The 25,917-nt window shown below is 41.2% G+C and overlaps 1 protein-coding gene across 1 annotated transcript in view; it reads left to right on the top strand.

The window, feature by feature from the left end:
- Positions 1 to 14,796, top strand: part of gabra4 (gamma-aminobutyric acid type A receptor subunit alpha4) — a 14,979-nt gene extending 183 nt beyond the window's left edge. The window contains exons 1-9 of the mRNA XM_029727666.1: positions 1 to 328; positions 562 to 680; positions 1,730 to 1,797; positions 1,945 to 2,165; positions 2,386 to 2,468; positions 4,161 to 4,304; positions 4,613 to 4,765; positions 9,040 to 9,296; positions 11,179 to 14,796. The exon at positions 1 to 328 is cut by the window's left edge and continues 183 nt beyond it. Coding sequence (XP_029583526.1) covers positions 243 to 328; positions 562 to 680; positions 1,730 to 1,797; positions 1,945 to 2,165; positions 2,386 to 2,468; positions 4,161 to 4,304; positions 4,613 to 4,765; positions 9,040 to 9,296; positions 11,179 to 11,733 — 1,686 coding nt within the window. The 5' untranslated portion in view covers positions 1 to 242 and the 3' untranslated portion in view covers positions 11,734 to 14,796. The remainder of the gene's footprint in view (positions 329 to 561; positions 681 to 1,729; positions 1,798 to 1,944; positions 2,166 to 2,385; positions 2,469 to 4,160; positions 4,305 to 4,612; positions 4,766 to 9,039; positions 9,297 to 11,178) is intronic.
- Positions 14,797 to 25,917: the final 11,121 nt, after the last annotated feature.

Here is a 25,917-nt window from a genome sequence, read left to right as displayed (position 1 = left end):
GCCAACAACTGAGAGAAGAAGGTGTTTGGTTAAGTCATCGAGCGACAGCCTGAAAGGTGCGCGCGTTCAGATGCTCCGCTGGCACGGGCTTTTTTCCCTGGCGAGAGAGAGATAACGGGAGATGCTGCTGGAGTTGCTTTTGTGCTGTTCCGCTCTCTCTGTCTCTCTGGCTTTAATCCTTCCTTGGGACAAGACATTTGCCTAAGGGAGATGTGAAGAGGCTTAAAGTATGGCATGCAACGATGGTTTCTGCCAAGAAGGAGATGGTGACTGCGATGTACCCCAGTTATATTTCGACTCTCTTCTACCTTTTCTGCCTGACTGCTTGGTGAGTTCCTAAAATACATGATCTGGGGGGCTGATTTTCTCCTGTTAGATTGGCGCGAGCTGCTCTGGTGCCGCTGTCCATGGTCCTGAAGACTCTAGGTGCTGAAATCCAAAAGTGCTCTAACTGTGTCATATGGTTGTGACTCCTAATTTTGTCATCCATAGCCTGGGTATCGGGGAGGCTGCTGTTTTGCACGATAACAAACTATTTTGATTATTTGTGTCGTTTTTCAGTGTAAAGAGAATCTCTGGAACGATAAAAAAGGATGAGAGAATATATCCCGAAAATTTCACACGCATTTTAGACCGACTACTGGACGGGTATGACAACAGACTGCGACCTGGATTTGGTGGTAGGTACCTATCTGAAGCAGTGACAGTTTTCGTCTGTCGAATGAGTTTCTATGTGGCTCAGAGATGGTCGAAAATTATTATCACTATTGTGCCAATGCTATTGAATAGTTTAGATAGGGTATGAGGTTGCGATCAAAATTGCATTGTATTTTTCAACCAGAGCTTTTCAATACTGTTTCAAGTGAAACATGTTGCTCTAATGAGTTATGAGCACTACCTCCCACAGATGTGCAATGACATTCCATGTTTCAAAAGCTGGTCGTCATGGATTGAATTAACACTTTCTTATATTCACTGCTTTGACTCTTATGTGCGACTGAAAACAGTATGCTACCTTCAAATGTTTAAGCGAGTTTAGTTATCGCTGTGGAAAAAGCCGCTTAATGCACAATTTAAGTAGAAGGAGTGCAGGTGTACTTTTCGTGTCTGTCAAATCCTCCACGTGCTCAAAGTATCAGACGCACGTTTAAAGACTATGCATTTAATGAGAAGTAACCTCTTTATCGTTCATTAGGCCTACAGCAATGACATCTGACATGCATGTCGTTGTGCTTGAAAATACCTTAGGCTACGCTCTTCAACTCAACCCTAAAAAATATGCCACCTCAGGGCGCGTAAACTTCCGAACTCACCCTTCAAGTGTGCATAGCATAGGTTAGATACTGATCGGCTTGTCCCAGAGGTTTATGTTTTAAACCTATTTAGCATTCCATTATATGCATGCTTAGAAACTGGTGCAGGTTGTTAGGTAGGCATAAGCTATAGGCTATTGCATACAGGGCATTGTCAGCTATTTGGGTTAGTCGTTTTGGCACACATCCACACAGCACTACCAACCCAACTTTTGGCCCATGTTAGGCTGTTGCTGGGGTTTCATGTTTTACATATTATTCCAGGCCTACAGATGAAAACAGGTCAAATGAGGGTTGATGCTTAAAGGGTGGCCTAGCAAACCAGAACTACTAGTCTAAGGTCTATTGGGTCTGTAATGGGATATGCCTAGGATAGTCTAGGCATTGTGAAACTGATTGAATTGTTCTCTCAATAGGTCCGGTGACAGAGGTGAAAACAGACATTTATGTGACAAGTTTCGGGCCTGTCTCTGATGTTGAAATGGTATGTACCAAGTCAAGAATTTGAAACAGATGAGTACCCGGAAATAAGTTTGACTGACCATGCACTTAACGTTTCATATAAGAATGAAGTCTCAAACATAACTGTTTATTTCTGACATTTGCCAATTTCTGTCTTCTGCTTCCTCAGGAGTACACCATGGACGTCTTCTTCAGACAGACATGGATGGACAGGAGGCTGAGGTATGAGGGGCCTATCGAGATCCTCCGCCTCAACAACATGATGGTCTCCAATGTATGGACTCCAGACACCTTCTTCAGGAATGGGAAGAAGTCTGTGGCCCACAACATGACTGCCCCCAACAGGCTATTCCGCATCATGAAGAACGGCACCATTCTTTACACCATGAGGTACTACATTTGCCAAAAATGCTTTACACCCTGATGCCTACATTACCCAGCATGCCAGTGTTACAATGCTAAGTGCTATTCAGCCTACCTACAGTATCCATCCTAAAAGTAGGGCTCCACTGTATAGATATGATACATGTTTGAGTTCTGGTTGGACGGGTCCTAACGCTCTCCAACTCCCATTGGTTTTAATATGTTTGAGTGTATGTGTCCCCAATAGGTTGACTATCAGCGCAGAGTGTCCCATGAAGCTGGTTGACTTCCCCATGGATGGACATGCATGCCCTCTCAAGTTTGGAAGCTGTAAGTATGATATGACACTGTACGTCTATTCTAATACTGTATCAGGAGCGACTTGATAAAGTGGTTCTTCGTCCTTGTTATGATGACATGCATACTTCGGAACACTGTGTATTTATTGACATGCACACCAAAGCAAATCCACTTGTACAGTTTCTTAGTAGATCTTAAACCTGACACTGTTTACGCGCTTACATGCTTTCATAGTAAACTCATTTGTTCTTTGTCTTAATTAATTTAGTATGCAATGTATTTATACTTCAATGCACTAAATCTGTCCCAGTTCATCACATACATGAAGTTTACTAATTGGGTTAGAAAAATGTACCATTCTATTGTAATACCATTACCATATGAATTGTCAAATTCTTCCAGCTTTGTCATATTTGAGGATTTCAGACACAATCCCAGAGTGAGAAGTAATTGCTTTTTCTGACTAAAATGCTAATAATACATTACATTCTTTTTGTACCAAAAACAGAACAAAGAAACCCAAAATCAGCACTATTATTCATAATGAGAGGTCAGCAAAACAGTGACTTATCTCCATGAAAGGATCTCTCCAATGAGCCTTCTTTCTTGTCAGAAAACAGTAGTGATCTAAGATAACATCTGCTGAGGGGAAAACTAAAGAAAGGAACGAGGAATGAAGGATGGTTTTCCCATGGACTTCCCAATCCTCCCCCAATCTGTTATCAGCAATGGTGACATTGTAGAGGACAAAATAGATTCCTCTGTTATCATTCTGTCACATTGCTCTTGGTTTAAGATAGTACCTTCCCATCCTCCCATCCTGGCCCAGAGTCAGGGAAGTAGATGTTGGACCCGATGGTGTAAAGGTCAGAATCCCTCTCCTCGCCCCTGGTTAGCTCAGACCCATTCCGGTTCTCTCCAGAGCCGGTGTGTGTCGGAGCGCCGCGCAGCTTTCCGCTCCACTACATACCCCAGCTGGCCCATTTTCCCGGCGCAGTTGGTGTCCTGCCGACTTCGAGTCCCCTGTGGGAAACGGCGAATGAGAACAACGTGAGGGGGCATGCGTAGCCGGAGACAGACCCTAACATAAACCCAAGCCTGTGTTCTCGTTTTTCTTTCAGCCCTGTCTTATAGGAACTCTCATGTCACATTTCAGCGTTTTTGCAACATCTTTGCAACGTTGGACATGCAAAAACTTTGTACCAGAGAGCTCGTGAGACCGGGTAGTTTGTTTAAAAGCCAAGTCATTTGAGCACACAGTAGACACCCATGCCATCTAATACCATGCAATTGTACTACTCATTTTCAATCAAATTATGAGGAAAAGATATCTGAAAATCCAGAGAGTGTACCATTTGAGGTAATCTTCAACATTTGCATGTATTAAGTCAGTGAGTGAAGTGCAGATCAAGTGGGGAAACCATGTGTGACTGGACTGCACACCATCACATCAATATGTCTCTTTCAAATGCATTGTGATCCCCTGACTAAATGGGGGAGGTAGAAGCATTTCTCATGTTCACAGAGCTTAGAGTTATGAAGAGGATGTCACTGGCTTACAGTAGTCATTCTCTCATAAACTTAAATGTGACATTCTCTCTATCCTATAATAAAGCCTCTCCTCTCTCTCTGTCTCACTCTACAATTTAGAACTGGCCTCAACCCCCCCCCCCCCACCCCACTTGAGGGTTTAATCCAAATCTTTTCCTTCTCCACCCTCAGATGCATACCCTAAAACAGAGATGATCTATACCTGGACCAAAGGTCCACAGTATTCAGTGGAGGTTCCCCAAGAATCCTCCAGCCTAGTGCAGTACGATCTCATTGGCCACACTGTCAGCAGTGAAGAGGTCAAGTCAATCACAGGTACGATGGGCTGGTGAAAAGCTACCTACCTTTGGTTAGATATAGTAGATATCCCCAACTCTGATGATGGTGATGTCATTCTTTGTTAATAACCATTTACATTTCTTCATCAGTTCTTACTTCCGTTTGGAATGTTTTCTCTACAGTGGCTTTGTCCAAATAACTGTTTGACACCATTCACCTCAGAGAACAGAGAAGACACAATAAAAACTCCATGCTACCAGAAGTCCATTATTTCCTGTCCTCTTGCTCATTGTCTCATGCCAGTCATGAACTAATCAACTGTGATATCTATGGCTATCCGCCAGGTGAATACGTGGTGATGACAGTGCACTTCCACTTGAAGCGGAAAATGGGCTACTTCATGATTCAGACGTATATCCCCTGCATCATGACAGTAATCCTCTCCCAAGTATCCTTCTGGATAAATAAGGAATCAGTCCCGGCTCGAACAGTCTTCGGTAAGTATTACTCACAAATCCCGCCATTCTGTAGAATACGTCTATAGAGAGGCAGAGAAGATGCAAATGTGAAGAGGGAAGTGCCTCTTCTGTGCATCTCTCAGTCTCCATTTTTGTAACTGTGTAGCCAGAGCATTCGACGTTCTGTCTTTAGCCTCTCACACAACCATTAAGGTCTACGATTAATTAAATGTGTGTTATACTTCTATTTTGTTTCCCATCTAAGTGGCAGTTGCATTTGCCAATACGCCCATTTGTTTAGAAACAGAAGTGTTAGGTTCCCACTGTGGGTGGAGTCAGAAATGAAAGAGTACACCTCTAAGCTGGGAACCTTGTGCACCTTTCATGGAATTAGTGTACTTTACTTTACCAGATGTTCATCAAATATCCTCTGTCTGTTTGCTTGGTCTCCTGTCAATTACACAGCACTTTTCCCTTCGTTGCGTAATCAGGCTTTTACAAGTACTCTGTGTAAATCGGCATTTCTGTATTGCATAATTGAGTATCCATTTCTTGTATTATAGTCTTCAGTCTTATTATTTTTCATGCCCATTTAGTTTGCTGAACTGAAATGAACTTTAGCACTTAATTAACCTCTCTTGGCATTTTTTTTGCGAGTTGTAGACATGGATGGAATTTTAGCTAGCTCGTGGCTAGTACTTTTTAGACGGGACTAATAGAAAATGAGCCAAACTAGCCCACCGGCTAGTAACATTTTTATCTTTTGAAATATCCCATAGCACAGATTTTGGACACGGGCTAGTAAAAACTGCTGCCTACCATCCTGACTGGCCAGTGCCCAAAATCCTTAAATTCCATGCCTGGTTGTAGAGGATTAGCTGTGTAGGATAGGGTCCTTTTCGGATAGAAGAAATCTAGTGCATGTGGCTAAGTAATGTAAGGTCAGTGGTTTCTGAAGCGTACTGTTGCCCTCCTGCTAGCTTCTTCTATTCCTTTACTATTGATTGCTGGGGTGTTGGTTATGTGGGTGATTACAGGGGTGTTTGTTAAATGGGTGATTGCTGGGGTGTTGGTTATATGGGTGATTGCAGGGGTGTTGGTTATGTGGGTGATTGCTGGGGTGTTGGTTATGTGGGTGATTGCAGGGGTGTTGGTTATGTGGGTGATTGTAGGGGTGTTGGTTATGTGGGTGATTGCAGAGGTGTTTGTTTAATGGGTGATTGCTGGGGTGTTGGTTATATGGGTGATTGCAGGGGTGTTGGTTATGTGGGTGATTGCAGGGGTGTTGGTTATGTGGGTGATTGCTGGAGTGTTGGTTATGTGGGTGATTACAGGGGTGTTTGTTAAATGGGTGATTGCTGGGGTGTTGGTTATATGGTTGATTGCAGGGGTGTTGGTTGTGTGGGTGATTGCTGGGGTGTTGGTTATGTGGGTGATTGCAGGGGTGTTGGTTATGTGGGTGATTGCAGGGGTGTTGGTTATGTGGGTGATTGCAGGGGTGTTGGTTATATGGGTGATTGCTGGGGTGTTGGTTATGTGGGTGATTGCAGGGGTGTTGGTTATGTGGGTGATTGCTGGGGTGTTGGTTCTGTGGGTGATTGCAGGGGTGTTGGTTATGTGGGTGATTGCTGGGGTGTTGGTTATGTGGGTGATTACAGGGGTGTTTGTTTAATGGGTGATTGCTGGGGTGTTGGGTATATGGGTGATTGCAGGGGTGTTGGTTATGTGGGTGATTGCAGGCGTGTTGGTTATATGGGTGATTACTGGGGTGTTTGTTATATGGGTGTCTATGAGGATGTGTGACTTTCATGAGCACCACTGTAAAATAATTGGAGGATATTTTGTTTGGGAAAAGTACTGTTTTGGCTGATCCAGTGGGGTTGGTAGTTGAAAATACAGTAGGTTTAATGTCATGAGTAGGTAATTGCTTTTTGCTCTTGCATGTGTTGATGGAAATATACATTTCTTTATGAGCACCCACTTTTGGCACTTTGTTACATGCTACTCCACATGATGTTGGTTACTGCATCTGTTGCATCTATGGGCCTATTCGTTTGGCCCGCTGACTTTCTTTCAGGGACACACATATCGCTGAGTCAATGGGTTCTACTCATATCTCAGCAGCTGTAGAGGCCAGTGTGTGTTATTCCACAGCCACATTGATTTACACAACGCCCCAATGTGTCCCCTCAGTCCCCTCCCGTCTCAGTGGCAAGCTAATGAAACTGTCCAATGTGTGACAGGAGGGTGTCGTGGGAACATAAATAGTGTTGCACTGGCCAATCCCCCGGGCTGTGGGGCTGTTACAGTACTCTCTCGTCTCTCGCGTGTGTGTATGTGGGGGAGTAGCACGCACGCACAGGCTGACTGGCTTTTTCTTCCCTTCTCTCCTCTTTCCACAAGATAAATGTTCCATTTTCTGACTCTGTGACTCCAAGCCTGGCACATATAATGGTTGTAGGACTATGTTTGGGAGGGAAAAAAGACATTGGCTTGAGGGATGATTAGGAAAGCTCCCCCTGGAGGCTCAAGATGTTATTGTCTGGTGATGTTGGAAATTGACATTGACGTCATATAAAACTAGCTTGGTCTCAGATATGTTTGTCCAATCAATGTCTGGCATGACAAAGGCCATAGGGGTTGGCAAAACAGCACAATCAGATCTGGGACCAGGCTAATGAAACTGGCTCCGCCTCTTGAACATGCACTGGCCATGTTAACCATTCGGTCCCAATCCAAGCAACCTTAATTAAAGCAATGAGACGCATTCTGTCCTAATCCAAGCAACCTTAATTAAAGCAATGAGACCCATTCTGTTCTAATCCAAGCAACCTTAATTAAAGCAATGAGACCCATTCTGTCCTAATCCAAGCAATTCTAAAGCAATGAGACCCATTCTGTCCTAATCCAAGCAATTCTAAAGCAATGAGACGCATTCTGCCCTAATCCAAGCAACCTTAAAGCAATGAGACCAATTCTGTTCTAATCCAAGCAACCTTAAAGCAATGAGACCCATTCTGTCCTAATCCAAGCAATTTTAAAGCAATGAGACCCATTATGTCCTAATCCAAGCAATTTTAAAGCAATGAGACCCATTCTGTCCTAATCCAAGCAATTCTAAAGCAATGAGACCCATTCTGCCCTAATCCAAGCAACCTTAAAGCAATGAGACCCATTCTGTCCTAATCCAAGCAATTTTAAAGCAATGAGACCTAATCTGTCCTAATCCAAGCAACTCAAAACCAATGAGACCCTTTCTGTCCTAATCCAAGCAACTCCAAACCAATGAGACCCATTCTGTCCTAATCCAAGCAACTCCACTCCAAATCAATGAGACCCAATCCAAGCAACTCCAAAGCAATGCGTTCTAATCTTAACAATGTGTCACAAGATGAGGAATGAAAATGCCTGTATTCCAATAGAAACAGGCATTACTCAAAAATTGGATTGTAATAGCTCATCTGATTAAATCAGTCACACCTCGTTAATCTGTACCAAGAACGATTGTGCCTCTGATCTCGCCAATTAACCCAATGAAAGACACGAATATGAACTAATATCCTAATATTAAAGCTAATATCTACCTCTGGATATCTCATCCTCGGAATCATACATTACAGAATCGTCCGGTGGTCGGCTGAGTTTAGACACATAATTATGCTGCGAGTCACGTCAGAGCAGGTGGCCTGGCGGTACATATTGTGTCATATCTCTAACATAAAGGTGATTTTCTCTAAATCACATTATAGCTATTTGCTAATAATCCCAAGGAGAAGTGACCTACAGGTTTACTATAACTCCCCAGTTATTGTAATGGTATGATCCTTGGCGCAGGTCAGATTGGTTATTGTTTAAAAAGGAATTATAGAGGAGGGAAAGTAGGTATGCTATGTGGTCGCTAGGGCAACCTCATTAAGAGGGAACACATTAGAAGCAAAGGTCAATAGGTCATCGACTAGAGGTTTACAGGTCATTCTAGTGTCACAAACATGACCTTTTCCTGTTTTTCATATTAAGCATTAAGGCTGTCATGCATTGCTTTGTGTGCTGAATTTTCTAAATCATTTTCATTGGTTTTCTAAGAAGTTGTAGACCTGAACTAGCACACCTAATTCAATTAGTTAAGTGCTTGACGATTAGTTGATCAGTTGAATCAGGTGTGCTAGCCCTGGAACATATCAAATAGGAAAGCGTTGAGTACTTCTGATATAGAGGATGGTTAGGCCTACTGTTTTAGTTTGATTATTTTACTGTGTTGACATAACTTGTATTATTTTAACTACAGCCACGGTTAAACTGTTTCTCATTTTCAGGCATCACCACAGTCCTGACGATGACCACGTTGAGCATCAGCGCACGCCACTCCCTCCCCAAGGTCTCCTACGCCACAGCCATGGACTGGTTTATTGCCGTGTGTTTTGCCTTTGTCTTCTCCGCCCTCATCGAGTTCGCTGCCGTCAACTACTTTACCAACGCAGAGATGGAGAGACTGAAAAGGAAGCCGGCAAAATGCCCACCAGCGCCCCAAACAACCCCAGTGAAAGTGAAGGATACGGAGGAAGTTCTGCAGGTGAGACTTAAGACTTATTCTCATTCCCATTACCCTTCACAGACTGAAGTGTGCACTTGTGCACTCCACTTGCTAATTTGTTTGCTAATCTCTTCAATGTAGATTCAATTCAAGTCTAAAATATCAGAGATATTGAAATGCCATGTTTTTCAAATTTTCTGACTTGCTTTGAAGACTCTATTTTGTGACAGGGATGAGAATTAAAGAAGATTTTAGAATGACTGGCATTTCATTAATCACATGGTGATCACCCATTCAAAGAAATGCATTTGCCTGCATTGGAAATGTCAGACAATACCGTAACTGAAAGTGACTTTGTCATTGATAGTTTGAAGTATCTCTCCTCCCTCTTTCTCTGTACCTCTTTCTTTCTTTGTACCCCTCTTTCTCTCTATCACTCTCTCCCTCTATCACTCTTTCCCCCTCTCCATGATAGCATGAGCTAGAAGCATGATGACGATTCTCTTCCTGAAGGCCAAATAAGAATAGTAAATGGTGAATACACATTAAGTTTGGCCTGTTTAGAGTACAGCTGTCTGCTTAGATCAATGCACGCCATTTGTAATCCAGCGCAGAGGCTTAGCAATATTATCCCTAAAAATTCTAAATATGCTCTGAATGTCCTACATGTGCTTGCTTTCTCGTGATTTAAAAAAACTCTCCAGCATTTTAAGAGAAATGTGTTTTGAAGACACGCGTTATAGAATGTGTAATGTGTTAAATAGTTATAATAATAATAATTACCTATAGTTGCAATGTGATGCAAACATGTTATTGTTGTTCAGCATTTTACAATCTGTTCTCTTGAAAGCATATGTGTGCCTGAAGCGCGTGTAATGGGGTTTAACCAAACATATTTTTATTGAATTCATTACTCCATACATGTGTGATCTACCGGAAACACAGGCCTACTGGAGTAAGAACACAATCCTTCATTTGAGGGCATTACATTTTGCAGTGCTACATTTCTTGCGTTACAGTTCAACTGTTGATTGATGGCTGAAACCCACCAGAAAACAGCCATATATGGCCCGAAGACTACTTAAAGTTTCGCTGTGGATCTCAAATCCTCGTGTGGAATAATCTCGCCTGAATGCAGTTTAGTGACAACGGCACATCAATGGATTAGCAGGTTGCCACGGCAATGCAGCCGGGGCACGTGTGTGTGTATATAGGTTTCAGATGCCTCTTTTCCTAGAGAGCCGTGGCCCCAGTGTTGATTTCAGTGGGGAAATCTGCTCGGCATTAGGACCCGTGGTGTATATTGTTGTGGCGCAGATTTTTCTAAGCCTTTTACCTTCCAGCCATAGTGTTGTCAAACTTAGCCTAGAATCCACAGTTCTCCGCCTCACATCTCTCAGACAGGAGGCCAGCTGTTTAGCAACATTCCATTGGGGAGTCAGTGGGTTAGAGTGCAGTGGTTAGAGTGCAGCAGCTCCCTCTACTGGGGTTGAAATGCTATGATCGCTCTCAGGAGACGAGCTCTTTTGATGTTTTACTGTACTGCCACACCGCCCCTTGGGACCGTGCTTGTGACACAAGTTTGTGTGAAATTATCAAAATCCTACCCAAATAACATCTTTGAGCTGGGTTATTCTACCATACAGACTAAAGTAAGCCAGTCATGTTCAGGCCCATAGGCCATGTTTAGAATGGGAGGTTCCTGGCTGTTTTTAACCTGATAGTCCTCCAGCACTGAGAGGTCTATATAGTTCATATTTATCAGCACAATGCAATTGTCATATTTTACCTTACCACAAAGAATTAAGTGAAAGTCTAATTTCAGTCAAATGTCTCCTCTTCAAGGTGTGCGCTTGTTGTTGCACAGTTCATTCACATCACTGCAATATGGGTTTCTTGCTTATTTTTCCCTCCTCCACAGCATAACCCTGACACCAACGGTAACGCAGACACCAACGGTAACCTTCGAAAACGGATGAACTACATGTTCCAGCAAGACATCCAGAAAGCTGAGTCCAACAGCGCAGCAGCTACAGGGGTAACCAGGAGACAACCCCAGTCTGGCCAATCGTCTTCATCCACGGGGTCGACTGGGGACGCCATCATCCTACCACACTCCAGCCCCGGCCCTGCCAGCCAACCGAACACCTCCTTCACCACCCTGTCCGTCAAGAACACGCCCCCGGCTCCACCCACCACCCCAACAATACCAGCCAATCAGAGCCAGCCCACCGCTGACTCCTCCCTCCAGGACCTCCTAGGACCTAGACTGGAGCACATTCAACTGATGGGTAAAAATGAGCCCAAGCAGTCACCATGCTCCCAGCCGACCACCACCGGTATGGGCGGGACCAGTAAAATCGATAAGTACGCTCGCATCCTGTTCCCAGTGTCCTTCGGAGCCTTCAACATGGTCTACTGGGTGGTTTACTTGTCCAAAGACACCATGGAGGCCAAATTTCGAGGCCAAATCTAGTTTCTAGCTCCTCTAGTGGTGATTTTGGGAATCGTTTTCTACACAATGTATAGTGACGGGATAACAACAATGGTTTCTCTTGAATCCTATCAGAGCTCTGGAGAAACGGAAGATGAAATGACAAGGAAACCAAACATGCTGGACAAGAGCCTTAAATAATTACACCTAGGAATACTAATCTCAGAACATCTGTTTCATTTTCTAGAGGGCTTCTGAGAATGAGCATGGTAACACAACCATTCCAAATATGTCTGAATCAAACAAATATCACAACTAGGCCATACCCTGAGTGGCCATATCCAATATGCAATACGGTTTGATGGATTGGTTAGTTTTGATCTTAGCAAGTACCCTCACTGAAACAAAATACAGTAATAACTGATCTTAACGGCTAATTGATCACTCTAGTCTTAGCAGGCATTGCTACAATGACAAAGGATTAGGAGTCACAATATCGCTGAGGGTGAGCCGGACACACTACAAGTCACAAGGTGTCAAGAAGAAAAGATGCATTGACAAGCAGATTTTGGGTGTATTTTCTCCCTTACTGATAAACACCAGTAGATATCTGGGTATGTTGTCATTTGTTCTGGTATCAGAAGTAGATCCATTTTCTCCACTCAAATCTATTTTGCACTCCCAAGCCTGTACAGCGAACCTCGACCAAGCTTTGTTAACAAGCGTAGAATGAGGTTACCATACATGCTGGCCTACTTTGCGCAGTACCCTACAAACAACATTTCCAGGGGATAAGGTTCCTCTAAGCCCTATTAGTTCAATATTCTGAGTACATTCCCTCCAACAACATTCTAGGAAGTCTTTGGTTGAATGTTCAACTATGAAATTATATGTTTTTCTTTTACATAGTCTGTTTTTGGAACAGTGTATTAATGTATTCATTAAACATGAAATAAGAATATTGATAACTCCCAAAGGAATATATTGTAGGAATCTGGTGAAACCCTTTGTTTTGGGAACATTTCCTCTGAGTTCAGGGATGTTAATTTCTTTGCATATGTGGGGGCCTGATTGAGGGTTTTCATGGGCCTTTTATGTACAGTACCTGTTATTGTCCATCATGAGGTCAGAGGAAGGGTCATTCCCCATATCAGAATTTGTTACATTGGACGCATAGTAATTGCGTTCTACACCATCAGAGACCACAAGTTATGTTGGTTAGGGACCTGAGAGATGGGGAGGAAAGTGTAAAGTGACTATGCAATTCTCTCTGGGCGTTAGGTATCATTTCATAGTGCATTAGCCTTGAGTGCTGAGGGTCTTTAGGGTCCTATACCAACTTTGGACAGCTTTCCACTGATAAGGTACAAAGTTCCACATTTCTCAGTCCTAAACGTGCTATGTCCATTGCATCTATGCAACCTCTCTTATAGTAAAAGTATACTGCTGTCTATCCCCGAGGACAACTCTTATCTCGTTATCAGCTGAGGTGATGTCATCTACAGAGGCATGGTTAGTGTCTGTCCTGATGCCTGGTTTCCTGCTAATGGCTATTATCACCCAGATAGGTCTTACATAGTTGGCCCCTCAGTCACTGTTGACATAATAGTGCATTCATTTCCTGCATGTGGGGCTCAAAACAGAGGCTGATAGACAGATCAAGATGTCTGCCTCAGCCTCATGTCTCCTCGATGCACTCATGTGTGAAATTGATTCTGCACTCCCAACTACACTCACACACACTCTTTAAGGAACTTGTTCGCAACAGGCGAGATTGTGTTTTTTGATGCATTTCTGTGTGTTCTATTTCCCAGCTGTCCCCATTATTTTCTCCGTCTCAATAACACACCTTGCCTAGTGATTGATTGTGGGTGTCACGGGTAGTTCGCCTTGCTTGTTGAAATAATTTCAGGCTAGACGGCGGCCAGCTAATGAAAGTTGGGTCTTACCTAAAGAGCTCCTGGTTGCTGTTTGGGAGCAACAGAACAGAGGAGGAGTGTAGCGGGTCTAGTGTATATATGCAGAGAGCTCTTGCAGAGGATGTGGTTGACTGGTTACGTCTGATACGAAAGCATCCCCCTGGGTGTTCAGCCACTCTACAGCAGAGGGGGAGGGAGGTCATTATGCAGGCCCAATAAAGGAACACATCGACATCACTGTTTTATTCGTACAGGCCCTCAGTATGTTGTTTGGTCTGTCTTGAATATCTAAATGAGACTGCTTAGAAGAAGACCTGTGGATATGTGTCAACTCACTGCAAACCCAGGCCTAATCTGTCCACTGCTTAAGCCCGATGGTTGAAGTTGAATAAATGTGGCCCCTAAAGAAGTTCTCAGAGACATGGTCCTGAAGGTCAGTAGATCAATTTATGGGACATAAGTTAGTTATAAAAGCAATGTACTTTCAATTCAATAATATGTGAGATTACTTTTCAGTGTAATTGTGTCTTACACAAAAGACTTGTGGGGTTTGTGTTCTTAAGCAGCAAGCATCATTTCAGCTTGGAAATCACATTAGACTTTCCTCCACCAATTTGAACGTCTGTCATACTGGACTCAGATACTGAGCTTTGTCTTTGTTTTCTGTTTTAGGGATGATTTCACAGACCTAGATAAGCCTATTCCTATCTACTGCCACTGGAAGAGAGTCAGATTTGGTAATTGATTTAGCAATGTAAGTCTTTGTCTCTGAGAGTAACTGGAGATAGATTTGTTTTCATTGTGCAAGCAGTTATGTGAGCAAATATCCATGAACGCTCCTTGGACTGCCTCCAGAACCAAGCCCAGGCGAGGAATAAAACTGCAAGAAGGATTGGGATGGCATACACGTAGGTGGAATAAAAAAGGCAGTTACTTCTTTCCAAGAGGTTAACCCTTACACAAAATGGTGAACTCCTCCTGACTGTACATACTCACAACAATAACCGAATGTCTTTGTACAAAATACTGACGTTGTGTGTTTTTGTAGTCAAGAGAATATTTACCATTGCGATTGGCTATGCAAGACTAACACGTTAAAATTGTGACATAGTGCAGGTACCCATTCTAGGTCTTCTGAGAGGAAGTGACATCACTCTCAGCCAAATAAAAAGAGTGCATAATGTGACATTGATGGGTCTGGTTTCTTGATCACCTCTTTCTATATTGTTAAAGTAATTAATATGTTATATGAAATGTGGTGCATTAAAAAAAAAATCTGTGAATCTCTTGGTATAAATGTTTAATGGCATCCATGTTAGTATCACTTCAGTCATGGTCCTCAAACCTCACCCCTTGCTCAGGTAAAAAACATCATCCATCCAGTTCAGTTCTCTGTTTTTGGACTTCCTAACCCTTATGGCTAAAATGTTAGTAACTGCAGTGACAGCCCTGGCCTTAATTTAATAATATATTGCCTGTAAATAACATGAACAGTTTGTTGGTGCTCGACTCGAGAGGTAATTTCACAAAGCAATTAAAGCATAATTAAGAAAAATGACTTCATAGATGGTTGGCTGAGGGCTTGTCATTGACAAGTGCCAGGCAATAAGCTGAGGGGCTATGACTCATGCTTGTTATGTCCTGCTGCTGCTATCCCAATTTTACACCGACACATCTCACTGGTTAGCATGTCACAGCAGTCAATGATGTGTAAGCAACTCGACGACAACCCCAAACTGGAGTGAAATGAGAACATTTCTCAATTAGCGGAGTATTGTGTCTGAGTACAGTCTTGGCATTTTTTTTTTTTTTTGACCTAGAACAGTTTTGACTGGTCATGTAGTCCTTTTGTTTTTTGGGGGGTTATGTTAAGACTGTTATGCTTCATAATCAAGGCTTATATTTAATTTACTTGAAATTATTGTAATTCTACCTTGTTTCCTACCTTTGCCAAAATCAACACACATCCTCCTCACTCCTACCCCTGGTACATAAAAAGGCATATTAAATATGTTTAGTATTATGCCCCCTGCTGACATTTAATGATGTTACACCAGAAACTTAAAATAATGTGGGCGCGGTCATTATGAAGTCTTACCAAGATTTTATATAGTCAGAATTTTCTCAGTAATGTGTCTTGCTGTCTAACCTAAGAAAGATGAATTGTGCATTGTTCTCTTAGAAATATTTAAAGTTCCAGGGGAAATGGACAATAGAAACTCAGATATATTTTGATTGTTTGTGACCTCTGGTGAAGTGACGAGGGCAGGGGTCTCCAGTGGTGAAAAAAGTACCCAATTTTCATACTTGAGTAAAAGTAAAAGACCTTAAAAGAAAATGACTCAAGTAAAAGTGAAAGTCACCCAGTAAAATACTACTAGAGTAAAAGTTAAAGTATTTAAATGTACTTAAGTATCAAAAGTAAAAGTATAAATCATTTAAAATGCTTGTATTAAGCAAACCAGATGACACTATTTTCTAGTTTTTTTTATTTTACGGATAGCCAGGGGCACAGTTCAACACTGAGACATAATTTCCAAACAAAGTATTTGTGTTTAGTGAGTCTGCCAGATCAGAGGCAGTAGGGATGACCAGGGATGTTCTCTTGAGAAGTGCGTGAATTAGACAATTTTCCTGTCCTTCTAAGCATGGAAAATGTAACGAGTACTTTGAGGTGTCAGGGAAAATGTATGGAGTAAAAAGTACATTCTTTTCTTCAGAAATGTAGTGGAGTAAAAGTTGTAAAAATATAAATAGTAAAGTAGATACCAAAAAAACTACTTAAGTAGTACTTTAAAGTATGTCTGATTTTGCTGGGGATTTTTGTAATGATCATTTACATTGACGCGTAGGTGCGTCAATAGACTCCTCTTAAGGATTGGACCCGTTTTTTTCAATTTTCGCCTAAAATGACACCCAAATTGAACTGCCTGTAGCTCAGGACCTGAAGCAAGGATATGCATATTCTTGGTACCATTTGAAAGGAGGGGGACACCGATCCCGTAGAGGTTAATTCACATACATGTGTATGATTCATCTGTGGAATTACATAAGACTGGAGGAGAGAAGAGAGAAATTATACAGAAAATGTTTCTGTATGGATTTTATCGTTTCATTCATGATTTCACCTGCAAATCCAAGTGGGGTGAAATATGAAAGTTTGGGAGTGTCATTTTCAGGCATGTGCCAAGCCTGTTCCCTAGTTGCATCTATAAGTAATCCATTTTCTTTATTTTGTACCTCATTCAGTTGTTTTCTATTGTTTCTTATCAGGGGAAGCATTTGGGGTTGCCATTACACTTGAGCAAACAACACAAAAGCTACACCTCCATTATTTATAATTATGTGAAAAACATGTTTCATCATTTAAACATCATTATTTCAGCAAGACCTATCCATGTAGGTGTGTAACCCATTTAATTAATGAATGTATTAAATCAGGCATTTATTCCTCCTAGAGTGCATACTTAATTGGAGTGCAATAGGCAACACCTGCAACTGAGGAAAAGCTATGTATTTGTGAAGCACGACTGAGTTCATGTTACCATCTCGGTCAGGGCACAGTAATCATATGCATTTATTAAATATTGCAAAAATGTTTAACAGATTCATGAACAACACAATAATAAGGTACTGTAACTGCCAAAATAAAGAAAATCAACATAAAGCATCTTAATAGGGAGTTGGGCCACCACGAGCCAGAACCGTTTCAATACGCCTTGACATACAGTAGATTCTACAAGTATCTGGAACTGTATTGGAGGGATGCCACACCATTCTTCCATGAGAAATTACATAATTTGGGGTTTTGTTGATATTGGTGGAAACCGCTGTCTCAGGCGTCGCTCCAGAATCTGTTCAATTGTGTTGCAATCTGGTGACCGATATAAGGCATGGCATATGGCTTACATCGTTTTAATGCTCAACAAACTATTCAGCGCCCTGTGAATGGGGGCATTGTCATCCTATGGGGGCATAGCCATGGTAGCCAAAATAATGGCCTGCCCAGCATTTTATACATGATCCTAAGCATGATGGGATTTTAATTGCTTAAGTAACTCAGGAACCCCACCTGTGTGGAAGCACCTGCTTTCAACATACTTTGTATCCCTCATTTACTCAACTGTTTCCATTATTTTGGCATTTACCTGTATGTCAAATGTCATCATTGTACTTAACCTTTTTGTCACCAGTTTAATTTTTTTACCAGGACAAGAGTCCTACATACAACCTTTCTCATCAGAGAAGGTTTCTCTATGGAAGTACAGGTTCTAAAATGGTTCTTTGTTGGGTGAACAGGTTCTACAGAGACAAGCCATAGAACCCTTTATGAAAGGTAGAATGTTTTTCCAATTGTGTGGACATCACTACTGCCTTTGTGACCTCCTAAAGCAAATCCTTCAGTGACGGACAGGGATAATAGGTCTAATTAATGGTTACAAAATGACCAAACTATTCTTAATTACCTTGACAGAGAACATTTATCTAATGGCCATTTCTGAGACTGTTCTCAGACAACCCTCAGTAGAGAATGTCTTACTTAGCTGCGTTTAGACAGGCAACCTAATTATGATATTTTTTCCCACTAATTGGTCTTTTGACCAATCAGATCAGCTCTAAAAAATATCTGTGTGTAAAGATCTGATGTCACTGGTCAAAAGACCAATTAGTGGAAGAAAGATCAGAATTGTGCTGACTGTCTACACACAGCACTTTTTCTTCTTGTCATGTAAGACTGGACAAATTGAGGACAGAGGATTCTTATGAGACATACAATGATGACAATGAGACCCTGCAGAATCCAGGAGAGGGCATAATGAGTGGCTGGTCCAGTACAGTGGTGCTATTACACTTCTAAAGGATGGGGTAGTAGTCAATGGCAAAGACTTTATAAGAGCTATTTCTCTTCTTCATTTTGCATATTTTAAGACTAATGTAGTCTGAGAAGGAGAAAATAAATGGTGAGAAATGAATGTATTACATCAGAGAACATCCTGTAACATTATGGTAATAATATAGCTAGCTACAAAGTACATTGAATTAACAAGCCAATGTTATAACAAATTGAGCAATTATACATACTTCATTGAACCCATTAGCCTTGTAACCTCTCCACCTCTCTCATTGTTGTTCTCTCACACCCTCACTCTCTCGCTCTCACTCATACACACACATACACACACTCTCTCTCCCACGCACTCTCTCCCACACACACACACACACACACACTCCACACAGTCCTTGCTACCTGTAAAGATGTAACATGGCTTGTCTTTTCCTCCATGGAGCAGTGTGGTCTTTATCGGTGTCACAGACCCTCGACAGCCTCTTCATCTGTATTCTGCAAGGCTTGTTGCCGAGGCAACAGGCGTGAGACAGGTCTGGCAGTTCCAGCAACATGTGTGGGATCAGCTGACCAAAATGATGATGATAATGTACGGCTGATTTAAGTGTATAATTTATATGTTCTCATAAATCACTGATGTTAATTGTCCTTGTTATACGTTTTCCTCATATTTCCAGCATGTATAGTTTAGATACACAATTACTGTAGCATCTTATCTTGCCATTTTATAATAACGTAAATGCATGAATGCCCAATATCATTACGTATAGAATAGAATGTGTAACGTGTCTATTTTGAATGCACCATATCTTGGCTGGTAACATTGCAATCTTCCCCTCACAGATGATATGCCTATATTATGAGAAACAATTGAGATAATAAATATTAAGAGTAAAGATAATTTTATATAAAAATACAAAACAAACATGGGAAGTGATCTGTTGAGTTACAGTAATATGTGTCTCCAGCAGAGGACGCAGTCATCACCGTCATCATCGATAGTCCCACAGTCTGTATTAGAGAATGCCATGGCCCCCTCTGGCCACCTGTGGTTACCTCAGTTACCCCATTGGTTCACAGCAAAAATGTGACCTTTTTCAAATAATTTTTTTTGTTGTCTGCTTGTTTTGGTTAATTACAAAACAAAATTTAAGAAAAGTACATGTCTAAAGATGTCTTTTCAACATTGCCTGCTCCCGTGCGTTCTCACTACTTAGAAAAACGTAATATTGTAGGGCTACCTGCATGCCCTTTTTCATGGTGGCACTAGAAGCCATCTGAGAGAATGAGTGCTAGCTAGCTACCAATCGGAACATTAAACTAGGCAAGACCAACAACACAAACAAACAAACTATACAGCTACAAGTATGTAGTGGAGTTACAAATGGACTATACTAAACAAATGAAAAGTCTTTCCTGTGATGAAATGTTTTCCACACACATAGCTACCTGTAGCCTTCTTGGACACTGAAGCCCAACAATTCCCACTCTCCCACATCAAATAGCCTGAAGCCACAGGGCTCTTCTCGCAGGCTCTATTTCCCTACAAGGGAGCATTGTGAACCTTAGGTTGGAATTTTTGACCTAGTTAAATGTAGTTTGAACAATACAGCAGCTTTTTGGCATGTTTTCTTATTTCTGTTTAACTGAAAATAGACTACGAAGTTGTCTCTTACAATGGGAGTCAATGGGAAAGAATGTTTGTTTTCCCTAATTTGTGGGCGTGGTATTCTTCTTCTATGACATAATGGCGGTCCGCAAACAAATGTTAAAGCTGCATGCCGCCACCTACTGTGCTGGAGTGTGTGGTCAATCACGGTTTACATTTCTAAATCCTCCTACCTAACTCAGTACTTCTGAGAAAATAAAAAAGAGCCCTACTAACTTCTAATAGATCCTCCCATCCCAAAAATCCCTTCAAAACCCCCCCAACCCCTCCTAATCTTTCCCTCCCTTTAAAATACTTACAACAATATAACAACACATCCTCCACCGTTTCATTGACCATACACTCCAGACACAAACCATTCACATGCTTGCCAACCAGATGTAATGAGGAGTTTGAATCTTGTTCCAACCTTTCTTTGGAGGGCTCAGAGTCCCATCTTTTCTTCCACACATCTATCAAAATGGCTTTGATCTTACATTTGGCCTCCCCTCTACCCAGTGGAACATCAATATCAATCATGTCTCATTTCAAAGCTCTTTTGGCTAACTGGTCTACAATTTCATTCCCTTCCACACCCGAATGTGCTGGGACCAGTGGTGGAAATAGTACTCAATTGTCATACTTTAGTAAAAGTAAAGATACCTTAATAGAAAATGACTCAGGTAAAAGTGAATGTCACCCTGTAAAATACTACTTGAGTAAAAGTCTAAAAGTGGTTGGTTTTAAATATACTTAAGTATCAAAGTAAATGGAATTGCTAAAATGTACTAAAAGTATAAATAATTTAATTCTTTATATTAAACAACCAGATGGCACAGTTTTATTTTTTATTGGTGGATAGCCAGGGGCACGCTCCAACACTCAGACCTAATTTACAAACAAAGCATTTGTGTTTAATGAGTCTTACAGATCAGAGGCAGTAGGGATGTCCAGGGATGTTTTCTAGATAAGTGTGTGAATTTGACCATTTTCCTGTCAAAATGTAACAAGTACTTTTCGGTGTCAGGGAAAATGTATGGAGTAAAAAGTACAATATTTTCTTTAGGAATGTAGTGAAGTAAAAGTTGGCAAAAATATAAATAGTGAAGTAAAGTACAGATACCCAAAAAAAACGACTAAAGTAGTACTTTAAAGTGGTTTTACTTAAGTACCACTGGCTGGCACCCAACAGTTTCTCAATTATACATAGTAACATTAATACCTCCAATAATAGGTCACTCCTAGTAGATTTACCAAATTATAAACTATGCAATACAGACAGAGAATCTGAGCATACTATAATTCTAACAGGTTGTAGGTCCTCCACCCACTTGAGGGCAACTGCTATTGCCAACAGTTCAACTGAGTATACTGACAGTTCATCTGTTAGTCATCTACATATCTGCGCATCCTTGGATCCATCTGTGAAAAACGGTAAAAAAGCATAAACTTGTACCTATGTAATTGTCCACCATTTTCCCTATATCACTGGCTTCTAACCAATCTTTCCTTATCTCAACCAAGGTTTGATCAACACAAGGATCTGGGAGCAACCATGGAGGAACATCCCCTATCACCACAGAAGGGCCAACCTCCAACTCCCTCAAACCACTCTCATCAGCAAGCTTTACAATTGTCTAACCAAAACCTCTGCCTTGTCTACTAGTATGTTCCCAACAGTCATCTAGAACAATAGCAGTGAGACGCTCAACCTCACAGCCTTTCAACCGAACCCAATAAGCGAATGAAATGTTTTTACGCCGTATATCCAAAGGCATCTCACCTGCCTCCGCTAGTAAGGCATATACAGATGTTGATTTAAATGCACCAATACATATCCTTAAAGCTAAATACTGGATTCTGTCCAACCTCTGAAGCCAAGTCTTCGCTGCTGTTCCATAAACTATACACCCGTAATCAATTGTAGTCCTGATCAGAGCTCTGTAAATATCCATCAACGATTGTCTGGCAGCACCCCATTCATAACCAGAGACTGCGTGCATAAGATTAACCACCTTCTTTCACTTTGTTTCAACATTTATGACATGATATTTCCATGTATATCACTCATTGAACCATAGACCCAAATATGTGTACTTAGAAACCCTCCCCATTGGCTGTCCATACAGAAACAACTGTATAATATCAGTAACCTTCTTCTACTGACAATTTAAAACCCCAGTCAATTCACCATCTTTCAACATCCATTATAGCTTCTTGAATAGATTTGATCACAAGAGGCTTTCCTTTCCATTCTTACAAATAGATCCATCATCAGCATATAGGGATGAACCAATACCCCTGCCTACATTCGAAAACACATCGTTAATCATAATGTTGAACAAAATTGGACTGATAGCACTGCCTTGAGGAATCCCATTGTCAACTCCTTAGCCATCAGATAAAATTTATCCTATTTTAACTTGAAAAGAGCGATTTAAAAAAGAGGGCCAAAACCCAGTTATATAATCTCTCACCAATACCAAGTCCTTGCATCTTAATTAGTAGGCCTTCTCTCAACATAGTGTTATAAGTCTTTTCATGTCAAAAAAGACAGTAACCATTACTTCTTTCAAGACCAGAGTTTTTTTTACTTCATTGCTCACCTTTACTAATGCATACAAAGTATACCTACCTTTACGGAATCCAGTTTGAAATTGACTCAATAAACCTCTTTGTTCCAGGAAATATAACAATCATCTTTTCCATCAGTTTACACAAGTTAGAGGGCAGTGCTTTTGGTCTAAAACTATCAGCACATGAAGGCTCCTTACCAGGCTTTACAAAAGGTAATATTACTGCACATTTCCAACCAGAAAGTAGAACCTTCTCACTCCAAATCTTGTTAAATTATCACAGGAGAACATGTATGGCCTCTTCAGGTAGATGCTTAAATATTACATGGCACAACCTGGGGCTGTACATCCACAGCCTATTAACACATCTCATCTATGCTAAAAACAGCATCCAAAGAAGAGTCAACTGTATTTATTTTCTTATACACACTAAAATTAGCATTTCAAATCTCACACCTGCGTTGCTTAAATACTTCATCCAAAGTAACCCCACTATGTACCCTAGCAAATGTCTTCCCCAACAAGTCAGCTTTTCTTTCATCAGTTAGATATGTTTTGACCCATAACCAAAACTGGAATTTGAGTTGACTTGCTTCTTTCAGTCATCTTTTTCAACATAGACCATACATCCCCCAGCTCAGTATCCCTCCCTATTATAGAGCAGAACAGTCTCCATGCATTTCTCTTGACAGACTTAATAACCCTACGTACTAAAGCTCTCTTCCTTTGGAAATAAAGTAGATTCTCAGGAGTCATATTCCTACGCAACACTCTATAAGCTCTATTTCTTTCTCCAATAGCCACAGTGCACTCTTCAGTCCACCAAGGAACCACCTTATTTTTCTCACCCACTTCACTCAATGGTACATATACATATGCAGCACTCAAAATCAGAGAGGTTGCAGAGACAGCAAATACATCAACCGGCCTCTCTAAAGACAACTGTCAAACAGACTTTAACAATGATCACCAAACTTTTCCCAGTCTGCTTCATGAAAGCCCCATCTTCATGAATGGTACTCTATCTGGAATAGTTACATCACAGTTCATGGTACACCAAATTGGGAAATGATCACTTCCAACAGTAGAATCATTCATTATATTCCATTCACACATACAGTTGAAGTCGGAAGTTTACATACACCTTAGCCAAATACATTTGAACTCAGTTTTTCACAATTCCAGACATTTAATCCTAGTAAAAAATCCCTGTCTTAGGTCAGTTAGGATCACCACTTTATTTTAAGAATGAGAAAAGTCAGAATAATAGTAGTGATTTATTTCAGCTTTTATTTCTTTCATCACATTCCCAGTGGGTCAGAAGTTTACATACATTCAATTAGTATTTGGTAGCATTGCCTTTAAATTGTTTAACTTGGGTCCAACATTTTGGGTAGCCTTCTGCAAGCTTCCCACAATAACTTGAGTGAATTTTGGCCCATTCCTCCTAACGGGAGCTGGTGTAACTGAGTCAGGTTTGGAGGCCTCCTTACTTGCACACGCCTTTTCATTTCTGCCCACAAATTTTCTATAGGATTGAGGTCAGGGCTTTGTGATGGCCACTCCAATACCTTGACTTTGTTGTTCTTAAGCCATTTTGCCACAACTTTGGAAGTATGCTTGGGGTCATTTTCCATTTGGAAGACCCATTTGCGACCACGCTTTAACTTCCTGACTGTTGTCTTGAGATGTTGCTTCAATATATCTTCATAATTTTCCGACCTCATGATGCCATCTATTTTGTGAAGTGCACTAGTCCCTCCTGCAGCAAAGCACCCACACAACATGATGCTGCCACCCCTGTGCTTCACGGTTGGGATGGTGTTCTTCGGCTTGCAAGCCTCCCCCTTTTCCTCCAAACATAACGATGGTCATTATGGCCAAACAGTTCTATTTTTGTTTCATCAGACCAGAGGACATTTCTCTTAAGAGTAAGATCTTTGTCCCCATGTGCAGTTGCAAACCGCAGTCTGGCTTTTTTTATGGTGGTTTTGGAGCAGTGGCTTCTTCCTTGATGTTTCCTCCAGCATCTTCACAATGTCCTTTGCTGTTGTTCTGGGACTGATTTTCACTTTTCGCACCAAAGTATGTTCATCTCTAGGAGACAGAACGCGTCTCCTTCCTGAGCAGTATGACGGCTTTGTGGTCCCATGGTGTTCATACTTGCGTACTCTTGTTTGTACAGATGAACGTGGTACCTTCAGGCATTTAGAAATTGCTCCCAAGAATGAATCAGACTTGTGGAGGTCTACCATTTTTTTCTGAGGTCTTGGCTGATTTCTTTTGATTTTCCCATGATGTCAAGCAAAGAGGCACTGAGATAGGCCTTGAAATACATCCACAGGTACACCTCCAATTGACTCAAATGATGTCAATTAGCCTATCAGAAGCTTCTAAAGCCATGACATCATTTTCTGGAATTTTCCAAGCTGTTTAAAGGCACAGTCAACTTAGTGTATGTAAACTTCTGACCCACTGGAATTGTGATACAGTGAATTATAAGTGAAATAATCTGTCTGTAAACAATTGTTGGAAAAATTACTTGTGTCATGCACAAAGTAGATGTCCTAACCGACTTGCCAAAACTATAGTTTGTTAAAATGAGTTTTATTGATTCCAACCTAAGTGTATGTAAACTTCCGACTTCAACTGTACATGCAACAGAGTTAGAAGCCAGTGTGAGGTCCAGGCAGGATGTAACCCCTCTAACAACATCAACTCTTGTACCACATCCATCGTTAAGACATTCTAATGCTCTTGTTTCCATCATATCTTCCACAATAGTACCATTAGCATCTGTATGTGTGTCACATCCTGACCAGTATGAGGGGTTATTTGTCATTGTAGTTTGGTCAGGGCGTGGCAGGGTGTGTTTGTTTTGTGTTGTCGGGGTTTTGTTCTATGTTTTGTATTTCTTTGGTTTTTCTATGTTGTATATTTCTTTGTGTTGGCCTGGTATGGCTTTCAATCAGGAACAGCTGTACATCGTTGTTGCTGATTGGGAGTCATACTTAGGTAGCCCTTTTTCACCTGTCGTTTGTGGGAAGTTGTTTTTGCATTGCTGTGTGTAGCCTGCAAGACTGTTTGTCGTTCGTTCGTTTTCTTGTTTTGTTACGTGTCTCAAATAAAAGTTAAATATGAGCACTCAACCCGCTGCACCTTGGTCTACTCCGTACGACACCCGTTACAGAACTTCCTACCACCAATGGACCAAGCAGCGGGGGAAGGAGCTGGAGA

Source organism: Salmo trutta, chromosome 3 (assembly GCF_901001165.1).
Source record: "Salmo trutta chromosome 3, fSalTru1.1, whole genome shotgun sequence".
NCBI lineage: Eukaryota > Metazoa > Chordata > Actinopteri > Salmoniformes > Salmonidae > Salmo > Salmo trutta.
This window is presented reverse-complemented; position numbering and strand designations above follow the sequence as displayed.